The 12080-nt window shown below is 35.3% G+C and overlaps 1 protein-coding gene across 3 annotated transcripts in view; it reads left to right on the top strand.

Annotated features, from left to right (window-relative positions):
• The window catches only part of SEMA5A (semaphorin 5A), a 664838-nt gene that overhangs the window by 424226 nt on the left and 228532 nt on the right, over positions 1-12080 (top strand). For all 3 annotated transcript variants that reach the window (XM_043978814.1, XM_043978812.1, XM_043978813.1), the window contains one exon: positions 9245-9449. In XM_043978814.1, the coding sequence (XP_043834749.1) occupies positions 9245-9449 (205 nt within the window). The remainder of the gene's footprint in view (positions 1-9244; positions 9450-12080) is intronic.

The raw sequence follows: 12080 nt of genomic DNA, 5'->3' as shown, positions 1-12080 counted from the left end.
TATTTGAGAAATTCTCATTAGATATGCATATGAGTTTGATGATGAGAAAGGCCAAAGAAAGAAATAAATGCACATGTCTTGTAAATCACAGCTGGCCTGTAGAGCTAATGAAGTTGGCAGCTGAACAAGGAATAAACAGACTAATTTCCTTGCTTAAAGATAAATAGAGAAGGCAGCACAGTTTAGTAGATTAGAGAGCTGGCTTCAGAATCAGAAAGGCCCAAGTTCAAGCCTTTTCTCTGACTCATACAGGTTGTATGACCCTGAATCTCATTTAACAGAATGCTCAGTGTTCTAAAAAACTCTCTGAAACCATCATTTGTGTAGAGGATGCTGACCTACCATGCTAGAAAAAGCTTATCCATCTGAGAATACTCTACATCATTAAAATCATAGAATCAATCCTTTTTCTTATCCTTAAAGATACAGAGTAGGGGCAGCTAGCTGGTGCAGTGAATAGAGCACCAGCCTTGGAGTCAGGAGGACCTGAGTTCAAATCCAGCCTTAGACACTTGACACTTACTAGCTGTGTGACCCTAGGCAAGTCACTTAACCACAAATGCCTCATCAAAAAAAAAAGATACAAGAATAGTTTTTTTTTCAAAATTAATACAATTTTCAAAATTTATATTAGATTTTTAGTCAAAGTTCTGGGTATTGTTAGACAAAATTTTCTATATGCCCTCCTTAAAGAGTGAGATGTAACAATCCTCTTTCAACTCTATTTATTTTTATTATATTTTATTTTTAATTTCTGTTAAAGACCAGATTTCCTACCTCATTCAGCCTAGTAGTGAGGGGCCAATCCCCCTATTGATCACCATGTGAAGCCTTGATTTACCTCAGGAAATTTTACCATCTCACCTTGATAACCTTTTGATCTGGGGGCTAAGTGAGTGGGGGGAATCACCAAATTGATGCCAGTCAACTTAGCCACTGCCAGTCAGAACTCCCAAGCTCAAGAGATATACCAAGTCTGTCTACCTGGTAGCGGATATTTTAGGTATATACTACCATGTCCATCTTTCAACTTTTTTTTAAAGGATGAGGGCTCAAATATCCCTGAAGAATTAAGAAGGATAAAATTAAAGCATAGAGGTTAATTATATTTGCAGACACTTTTAAAGTTATATGTTTTCTGCTAAGGAATTCTCAGTGAACTGATACAATAAACAGTGCCCTAACTTGGTAACTCTCCAGTGGCTTTAAGAAATATCAGATTTGGAGCAGTTTTTTTTTCTTTTTCTTTTTTTGTGGGGCAATGAGCATTAAGTGACTTGCCAAAGGTCACACAGCTAGTAAGTGTCAAATGTCTGATCCTGGATTTGAACTCAGGACCTTCTGAATCCAGGGTCAGTGCTTTATACACTGTGCCACCCAGCTGCCCCAGCAGTTTTTCCCCCAAAATTTTCCTTGTACTATTTCTTCTGATATTCTAAGGGGTGAAATATTTTTTTATACTTTATATTGCACAAATCATACTATATCTTCAGTAGCACCTGAAGACAAGTATTTCATGCTCTAGGATTATACTCTGTGGTCTGTTCTGCCTGGGGTACGACTTGAGACTTCATCACATTGAAGTCATGTATGCAGTACGGTAGACTTGGTAGCAAATTTTTGATAGATGGTGATTATATATAGATTTTATCTGTTTTTGTTTTCTAGTATTTGACTTGTAAGGCATTTACAATTCTGTCAAAAATACTACATCTTTGTTCATCTCAATTTAAACAACTTTTTTCTATTTTTAAAGAAAAAAAATAAGATAAGGCTGAATGTCTTGGATAGTTTCCTTAATTACATTGGCATTTGGTTCCCTTCACAACCTGGCTTCATTGGACATTCCCAGTGTTATTACACATTGCTCCCCTTCATATACTCTGTGGTCCAGCCAAGGCTGTTCTGTTGCTGTTCCTTCTACGTGATACTTCATTTGCCATCTCTGTATTTTTTCAATTGTTCTCCATGCCAGGGTTTCACTACCTTCTCAGTTTCCTACCTCTTAGAATCCTTTGTTTCCTTTGAAACTCATTTCAAGCAGCATTTCATACTTGGATACATACCTGCTGTTTGCTCTCCCCCCTCCCCACTTTTACTTCTAGACCTCAAAGATGTTCTAAAACTGCTAATACCCCCCCCATAATGTCTCCCACAGGAGCAAGAGGAGTTTTAGTGAGGGGAAAAAGGAAGAAAGGAGAAACGTTAGTCAGTTCTGGGTGTGGACTACCTGTCTAACTTCAGACTATGTGCCTTAAACAGTTAGTACAAACACAACTCCACAGATGGACTTTAGAAGAACTTGAACAGTTGCTCTTTAAAGCTGTTTCTTGGTTGCATAATCAGAGATAATTTTAAAAAATCATTGATGAAGTAGTATAAAGTTTTACTGGGCATTATGGTATTGGGCAAATCACCATATTATATAATTACAAGAAAAAATTATTTTGTTTTCTACTTTTTTAAACAATAAGCTTGAATACTATCTACTCCTTCCAAGGAAATTCGTATTAGGGATGAGATTGGTAGAACTCAGACTCCCAGTAATTAGGCCCCTGAGGTGTCTCTGCTCTAAGGGAAATAGGGGACAGGGAATCAGTCTGAATCACCAAAGAGCTTTGTCCCACAGCATCCATATGTTTAGGAGCAGGTAGGAAAACATTCCTGTTCTTATAGGGAGGGGCCATCAGAGCTTCATGTGCTGTGGTCACCGTACTTTGTAGACTATAAGGCTAATTGGTTATGTTCTGCTTTCCTGAAACTAGCTAAGAGTGAAATCCAAGCTGGTAGTTCAAAATCCAAACTTTTACATACACACATACATATGTACATACATATAAATGAAATATTTATGCATATGTACATATACATAACTACATGTATGTATATATAAGTATATGTATAGTCACACAGGTCCTTTCACTTACAGTTCGACCATCTAATTCTCCCTTATGCTTGATTCAGCAACATAAAATCACATTTAACTTGTTATTATGGTTAATGATTGACCCTTTTTCTTGTGATTATATAGTTTGCTTTGATAGAGTACTTTACAATTTGAAAAGTGCTTCCTTCAAAACAATTACTTCCAGACCATTCTTTTGTTGCCATGAGTTACCAATGCTATCCTCCTAACTCCATCTGCCTATATTATCAGTCTAGTTCCTTATTACAGTCTTTTACCACCATAAGTTGCCCTACCACTTTAAAATGAGTTCAGCACCTGGCTTATTGTCTTCCTCTTTATTCCAAACTCTGCCCTCATGCTTGGTCACATCAATATACATTTTGATATTCTTACAAACATCTTGGTCTCCAAGGTCTCCTAGCTCTTCAACTCTCATGACAATTTCTTCTCAGTATATACAGGTATGGTATTGTCTTAGAATTCATGAAAACCCATGGCTGTACTACTTCCAAGATCATGAGTTCTCTAATTTTTCTCCCTGATTATGACCTTGATTCCTTCTGTCTCTTATCACCTCCATTAACCCATTCTTTGTTTACGTACTTCCAGGCCTACTCGTTCCCATTCTCCCAGTCCCTTTGCTACTTTGTCCTCACTTTTCTTCTCTAGTAGACTTTAACTTAGAATTAACAACTTTATGCATTAGCTTCTACCTTTGAATCTCTTGCCTATTCATTTTATAGGTCATTCTGTCATTTAATAAGTGCCTGGCACTGTGCTAAGTGCTTGGGACAAAACTTAAGGCATAACAGTGCCTGCTCTCACAGACCTCATAGCCTAATGAAGGATAAGGTGAATTAAACTATCTACAGAATACATTGGAAACAATCAATAAAAGGAAGGCTATTAGCTATGAGGAGGATTGGAAAAGGCTTCTTGTAGAATATGGGGCTTTAGATGGTATTAAAGAAAACCAGGAGAGCTATGAGGCAAAAGAGAAGGAGCACAGGACATGCTCACATTTTACTAAAGCCCAACTGTGGATTATCCTTCCTTTCTCACTCCTTTTATTTAACATGTTTATAAACAGTGCTGGAAAAAGTCATGAAGCCATATGGGCCACTAAAGATTAATATTATCTTATCTCAGCTGGGTTTCACTGCTACATTTTTTTATTTATTTATTTTTTTTGGTGAGGCAATTGGGGTTAAGTGACTTGCCCAGGGTCACATAGCTAGTAAGTGTTAAGTGTCTGAGTCCGGATTTGAACTCAGGTACTCCTGACTCCAGGGCCATTGCTCTATCCACTGCGCCACCTAGCTGCCCCTCACTGCTACATTTTAAATTTTTCCAGACTGACTATTCCAGTGACCAAAGAGACTGTCTCAAATGTATTCTTTTCTATCTCTCCTCCTCCTTCTTTCTTTTCAGGACTTTACCTCCTCTATTATAGAGAAAACAGCAGCAATCTTTTGTGACCATCCTCTTTTTTGTTTGTTTGTTTTTTTACTCTCAGTTCTCCACTTCATAATGATTATTCATCACTTATGTCCTTTTCTCTTTGTTTGCGTTTTTGACAGAGGTGGTTCTTCCTCTTACCAAGGTTTTATCTTATGATCGATTCCATATTCAGTCTCTTCAAAGAGGTTACCCAGTTGTGTAGTCTCGTCCCCTGGTTCAGGTCTTTATGATTTCTAATCTAAATTTTTACAATAACTTTCAAATTTGTGTTTCTGCTTCCACACTCCCTCTTGTCCAATCTATACTCTAAATAATATATCAAGGTCGTATATTTGAATCAGTTTGACCATGTTAAAAGAAAAAACACTTTGGTGGCTTCTTGTTTCTTTTAGGATGAAGTACAAGCTTGGTGAATCAGTGAATAGAGTGCTGGGTCTGGACTCAGGAAGACCTGAGTTCAAATATGACCTCAGACACATACTAGCTGCATGACCCTGGGCAAATCACTTAGCCCTATTTACCTTAGTTTCCTCATCTGTACAGTGAGCCAAAGAAGCAAATGGCAAACCTCTCTAGTATATTTGCCTAGGAACCCCCACATGGGGTCACAAAGAGTCAGATGTGACTGAAACAATTGAACAACACAAATTTTTATGTTTGATATTTCAATCTCTTCATAATATAACTCTAATATACCTTTTTAGTCTTATTACATATTCCTTAAGATCACACACTGCATATTTAGAGAAATGGCTTTTTAGCAATTTTAAAAGTTGACATTTCGTTGCCTGTCTCTGTTACCAGCCTCTTAAAATCACTAGCTTCCTTCAAGGTTCTGCTTAAAGAAATATTTGAACCATGATCCATCCATATACACATCATTTGTTTGTTTACTTATATTTGAATATGTTGTAGTTTTTCAATAGTATTTGAGATCCTTTATCTTCATAGGAATATTTCATTTTAGAAAAAAAAAGTCACCTCAGTGATTTCCATGTAATAGCTGTAATAAGTGTCCAATGAAATGAATTGCTAAATAAATGTTGTAGTTAAATATTTCATATGGGACAAATTCAGGCCTTAAGTAGACCATATTTTTCCTGTACACCCCATATTTGATAGATGTCCAAGAATAAATAGGTGGTAAATCATCATCACGACCACCACCACCATCATCATATTAATTACAATAACAAAGCTGTATTGAACTCTCTCCTATGATCATGGCACTTTGCTAAATTGTAATGCTACATCCTTGAAGGTCTTTTAGTTCAAATCACTATATCTGGCATGGATATAAAATAATGCAGCTCAGAATGATTTTGAAAAATAATCAGTTTACAAACAATTATTTATTGTATCTTCTCTATGTCAAGCACTGTGTTGGTTCTGGGGATTCAGTAATAAAAATCCAGCAATTTCACTCATGAGGAGCTTATATTCTAATGGAATGGACCACAACTACACCAAACATGCATATTACAAAGCACACACATATATGCTACATATATAAAAGGCAATAAACACAAATATATGAAAAATAGTTAAATGCAGGTTCGTGTGAGAGCACCAGAATTTGGGGGACTAAGAAGGGATTCCATACATCTGATGGTTTCTGAACTACATCTTAAAGGAAGAGAAGAGACTCTATTAGGCAAATGTAATGAGGATGTGCTTTGAATATATGAGGAATGACTATTTCAAAGGCAAAGAAACAGAAGATGCAGTGTAGTGTTTGAGAAATACTAATATATAAATAAAATAATAAAATAAATATAATATAATATATTTATTATTATATAATAATATAACCTATCAGTGTCCCAGTATAGTTATTCTATTCTATTAATTATATTATATTACATAGCATAGTATTATACAAACAAGCTGTTTTGCTGGATTATAGAGTGGGAGTAACATCCAACAGGGTGTAAGGTTGTGTAGGGATTTAAAAACTAAACAGAGGGGGCAACTAGGTGGCACAGTGGATAAAGCACTGGCCCTGGATTCAGGAGGACCTGAGTTCAAATCCGGCCTCAGACACTTAACACTTACTAGCTGTGTGACCCTGGGCAAGTCAATTAACCCCAATTGTCTCACACCAAAAAACAAAACAAAACAAAACAAACAAACAAAAAACTAAACAGAGGATTTCATTTTAGCTCCTAGAGACAATGGCTAGAGATCCTAGCAAGTGGAATTGAGTAGAAGAATCATATAGCAGATCTACTCTTAAGGAAAATCACTTTGTCCACATTATGGAAAAGTGATTAGAGACTTAAAGCAGGGAAATTAATTAGGAGGCTGTTAAATAATCTAGGCAAGAGTTACTGAGCTTCCATCAAACTAAGATGGAAGCTGTATAATTGGAGAGAAAGGGTCCAATTCAAGGGATATTGTGAAGGGAGAAATGGCAAGATATGGCAAATTATGCGAGGGTGAGTGTTAAGAATCATGCCAATATTATGACCCTGAGACAGTGAAAGAATGGTGGTGACTTTGATAAAAGTAAATAGGGAAGTTTGAAACACGTAAAGTTAATTTAATCCCAAGAAGTTACTAAAGGAAACTGAATGGTTTGGCATTACAGTCCTTTTCATTGTGTTGTTATCAGGAAGGAAAGCCATTGCTTTTCAAAATACATCCTTGGGCAGCTAGGTGGCACAGTGGATAGAGCACCGGCCCAGTACCTGAGTTCAGATCTGACCTCGGACACTTAACACTTACTAGCTGTGTGACCCTGGGCAAGTCACTTAACCCCAAATGCCTCACTAAAAAAAAAAAAAAAGAGTACCTGAATTCAGGGGGCAGCTAGGTGGCACAGTGGATAAACCTTGGATTCAGGAATACCTAAGTTCAAATCCAGCCTCAGACACTTGATAGTTACTAGCTGTGTGACCCTGGGCAAGTCACTTAACCCTCATTGCCCCACAAAACACACACACACACACACACACACACACACACACTACATCCTTTAGCTGTCTCAGAGCCTAGATGGGCCTCAATCAGATATATTTATTTATTCTTCTCCTATAGGGAACGTACTATTTGTTGACATGGTGATTGTTACATCATTTAATTTTTATAATTATTATTGTTCTCTTCTATATTTATATATTTACAGGAGTTCTATATTTTTGTCATATAAAAAAAATTAAGATAAATCATATTCTATATGGCATACGAGATTCCTGTATTGAATGGAAGGTCACAGTAGATGATTTTTAAATTTCCTTCTAATTCCAAGATTTTAGGATTCGGGTATAAGATTGCTGTTACCTCAACATCTGTCATATCCCATTACATTCTATAAGCATGCCTTCTATTTAAGAGAGAAAACCCCCCACAAATTTCTATTTCTTTACTTTTGAATCTCTGAATTGCTTAGAAAGCCAAATTACAGGGATGTCAAATTGTGAGTGATACTTTCATATTGTTATAGACAGTGAAATTCACTCCTGTAAAACTGTCTTACATTAAGTTCTGATGAACATAAATCAAATTTAAACTGGGATTTTAAGTTTAAAAGAAATGAAAAAAGTTCCTGATCCCTTCATTCATCCTTTTGCTTCATGTCAGTCAAGGGCAGATCACTAATTCCTAAACCATATCCACCAAAAATTAAAAAAGGAAAGAAAAGAAAATTTTTTTAAATGGTGAGCTATGCTACACTGTAAGTTCTTACTCAAAAGTGGATAACCAATCTACCCATTTCTTATAAAGTATAATTTTTAAAATATGCATGTATAATATCTATCTTGATTATTTCCTAACCATCTGAAATATATATATATATATATTTATATATACATACACACACAAGTTTTGCTGTGTTGTGTATTTCTAAGGCTATCCAGACAGACAAAACCCCACTATTTCTTGCACTTAGGGTGCATTGGTGTGAAGGAACTAAGCCAGCACAGGTTTTTTTGGTAACTTTATGTGAATGATGTTGAAGCAATATTATACCTTTCACAGATGAAATAGCAGAGTTCTGTTTCCATGTAATCCATTTATAGCCTTATAGACCCATTACTCCTATGAGAAATATAATAAATCTTTGTAATGTTCCTGAATGCTGCATTTTGAATTTGGATCTCTGATTTAGCAGACAGATGTGATAAAATACACTTAGCCAGATAACTCCCTGGTGAGTACAAGTGAGCTGAGAAGTTATTGTGCAGAAGTTATTCTAGCTAAAGTTAGCATTAACTTATACTCAATATTTTTACTCCTGTTCGATATGATTGAAAGACATCCAAATGAATGGGATGATAATATTCAGGATATTGTGATAAGAGAAGTATATACTCTACCTAATTTGACAGTGTGTCTATTTAGTGTGTGTATATGTATACTCATGCACACACATATTCACATACTATATTGAAATACTATAACTATATATGTATATCTACAACTATATACACCGTAAACATATACATACTTGTTTGTGTAAGAGAGGTAGATGTAGATATAGATTCAGATGCAGATGAAGATGCAGATACATTTGTAGATTTAGATGTACATGTAGATCTAGATGTAGATTTAGATGTAGATGTAGTGGCTTGGACAATCTCAATGTAAAAGTAAGTGTTGGGCAGCTAGGTCGCGCAGTGGATAGAGTACCAGCCCTGGAGTCCAGAGGACCCGAGTTCAAATCCAGCATCAGACACTTGACAACTTACTAGCTGTGTGACCCTGGACAAGTCACTTAACCCCAATAGCCTCACAAAAAAAAAAGAAAGAAAGAAATTCATAGAAATAAATGTTACCTAATTTTATATCTTGCTGTCACATTTACCTAGATGAGTTGTGATATAATAATTGATCATTGGCTACAGTAATAAGATTGTATTTCCTCATTTGCAGTGTGGTACAGTGGACCAAGGATTGTATGTGAACTTGACTGAAAGAAACCTTCAGGATGCTCAAAAATTCATTCTTATGCATGAAGTAGTGCAGCCAGTTACTACAGTCCCTTATTTCATGGAAGACAACAGCCGGTTTTCTCATGTTGCAGTGGATGTTGTGCAAGGCAAAGACATGCTTTTCCATATCATCTATCTGGCTACAGGTAAGAATTTTCTGTTCTTCAAGTGTGTGCATTCTTACTTTTAAAAATCCTAATCCATAGTTTCAAGCTTTGACTTTTTCTGCTTCCCATTCATTACTGCCTGACTCCCTGCCACACCACTCCATTTCCACACACATAAAATATCTTCTTTCCTGGTTACCCTTTCTATTTCTTCTTGAAAGTTAGGATTCATAACCATATGTTCATCTTTTATTGGAATAAATATGAGTGATAACATTTCTCAACTATGATATAAAGATTCTTAAAATAATATCCTTTTTAGCAGAACACAATGTATATCACTTAAAGTGTTTGGATTCTTTGTTGATAGACATTGTTAGGAGGACTGATGCCCTGTGGCTAAATGGAAATGTCTCATTGGACCAACAACTTTATCCACTGCACAGAATTCTCATGCCAGCAGCATCCCAGTGAATGTAAATGCTTTAGTTAGCTCTGTAGAAAATTTAGATGAGAACTCATTCAGTTATAAATGACAATGGTCTTGATTAAATTTTATATTAAATTACAGTTTCTGAAGGTCTATAGTATATAATCTCAAAGTTGGATAATAAATGTAATTCTTCATAGAAACCACATGGTATAATGGAGAAAGGGTCAACCTTCAGCTCAGGAAGACCTGTGTTTAAGTCTTGTACTTAACATATACTAATTGTATGACTGTGAACATGGAACTTCATCCTCAAGCAACACTGTTAAGACTATAAAGTATAGATTAATTATGCATTTGGTTTGATGGAATATTTCTACACTAAGAGTTTTCTAGAGCAGTGGAATCACAGGTCCAGATAGGGAACAGAAAACAGCAGTAGCAACTCAACACAGGTTATAGGACTACTCCAGGATTAAAGATAATTCCCTCTATATCCTTTTTTACTACTTGGTCTTTAGGCAATTTGCTTTAGACTTGTTGCATATCTTCCATAAAGAGCCTCTCCCTATGCTTCCAACCTTCTCATTTCCACATCCACAAAGATTTTGGACAAGGAAGGAACTTGGAAGTCAGCTGTTTAAACCTCTCACTAATGGCTGAAGGTGTGTCCTCTTTGAAAGTTATCATGGTCAGATTAGGATACATTGAGCTAGACATAAAAGACCTGATAAGATCATAATCCCCTATAATAGCCAGTAATTCCATGATAATCCCTTACATTTTGAATGATAATCTTATCAAAATAGGCCTTACTCTAGAAAGCAGAACAGGAATAGTTTTAAGAACTTTAATCAGTGCAATAAGCAATCATAATGCTAGAACACTAATCATAAAGCATGTTTTCTATCTCCTGACAATGAGGTGCACAGGGTACAGAATGATTTTTTTTTTAACAAATAACATAGGAATTTGTTTTGCTTACCACTGGGTGAGCACAACCCAATTTTAATATAAAGTTCAAAGTCAAGAATTAGGCTAAAAAAATAAGCTAATAAAACCACATAAATTGACCATAAAAAGCTACCGTGGCATGAAAGACCAAGACATAAACTTAGAAGAAGACAACAATGTAAAAACAGCTATAAGCAAAGTGTCAAAGAAAAAAAATGCTAATTGGAAATAAGCCCAATAAAAATTCCTGAACAGTTAAAAAAATAAATAAGGGTGGTAGGGGAAAAATTGGAAAAAGAAATGAGAGTGATATAATTAAATTATGAAAAAATGATTTATACCTTGGTAAAAGAAGCACAAAAATGAAGATAATAATACCTTCAAAACAGAGTAGGTCAAATGGAAAAATACAAAAATTCCCTGCAGAAAAGAACTCCATAAAAAGCAGAACTGACTAAACAAGCAAAAAGAGGCACAAAATGTCACTGAAGAAAATAATTCCTTAAACATTAGAATTAGACAAGGGTAAGTTAATATTTCCATGAAATATTGGGAAACAATAAAAAAGTCAAAAAATATAAGAAAATATAAAATATGTGATTGAAAAAATAACTGACCTTGAAAATAAATCAAGGAAAGGCAATTTTAGACTTGTTGGACTACCTGAATAGCCATGATAAAAAAACAAACAAACAAACACAAAAAAAAACCCCGGACACCACATTTCAAAAACTCATCAAGGAAAATTATCCCAGTATCTTAAATTCAGAGGCTAAAAATGGAAATTGAAAGAATCCATTGATCACCTCTTTGGGAGGTCATCCCAAATGATCCCAAAAGATCCCCAAATAAAAAATCCCAGAAATATTATAGCCAATTCCAGAGCTTCCAGGTCAAAGAGAAAATATATCAAGCATTCAGAAAAATAAAACAAAACAAAATAACAGCAACAACAAAAAATATTTAAATACTATGGAACCACAAATAGGATCATACAAGATTTAGCAATTAACATGTTAAAGGAGCAAAATGCCTGTCATATTATATTCTGGAAGGCAAACTAGCTAGGATTACAAAAAAGAATAACCTACCCAACAAAACTGAACATAATCCTTTAAGGGAAAAATTGATTTTTCATGAAATAAAGGATTTTCAAGGATTCATGATGAAAAGACAAGAGCTGAGCAGAAACATAAGCCTCAAGGGAAGTATAAAAAGGTAAAGATGAAAGGGAAATCATAAGGGACTTACTAAGGTGAAAGTTTTTACATTCCTATATGGGAAGA

This window comes from Dromiciops gliroides, chromosome 1 (genome assembly GCF_019393635.1).
Source record: "Dromiciops gliroides isolate mDroGli1 chromosome 1, mDroGli1.pri, whole genome shotgun sequence".
Classification (NCBI taxonomy): Eukaryota; Metazoa; Chordata; class Mammalia; order Microbiotheria; family Microbiotheriidae; genus Dromiciops; species Dromiciops gliroides.
Note: the sequence above shows the minus strand (reverse complement) of the source record. Positions and strands in the feature narration are given on the sequence as shown.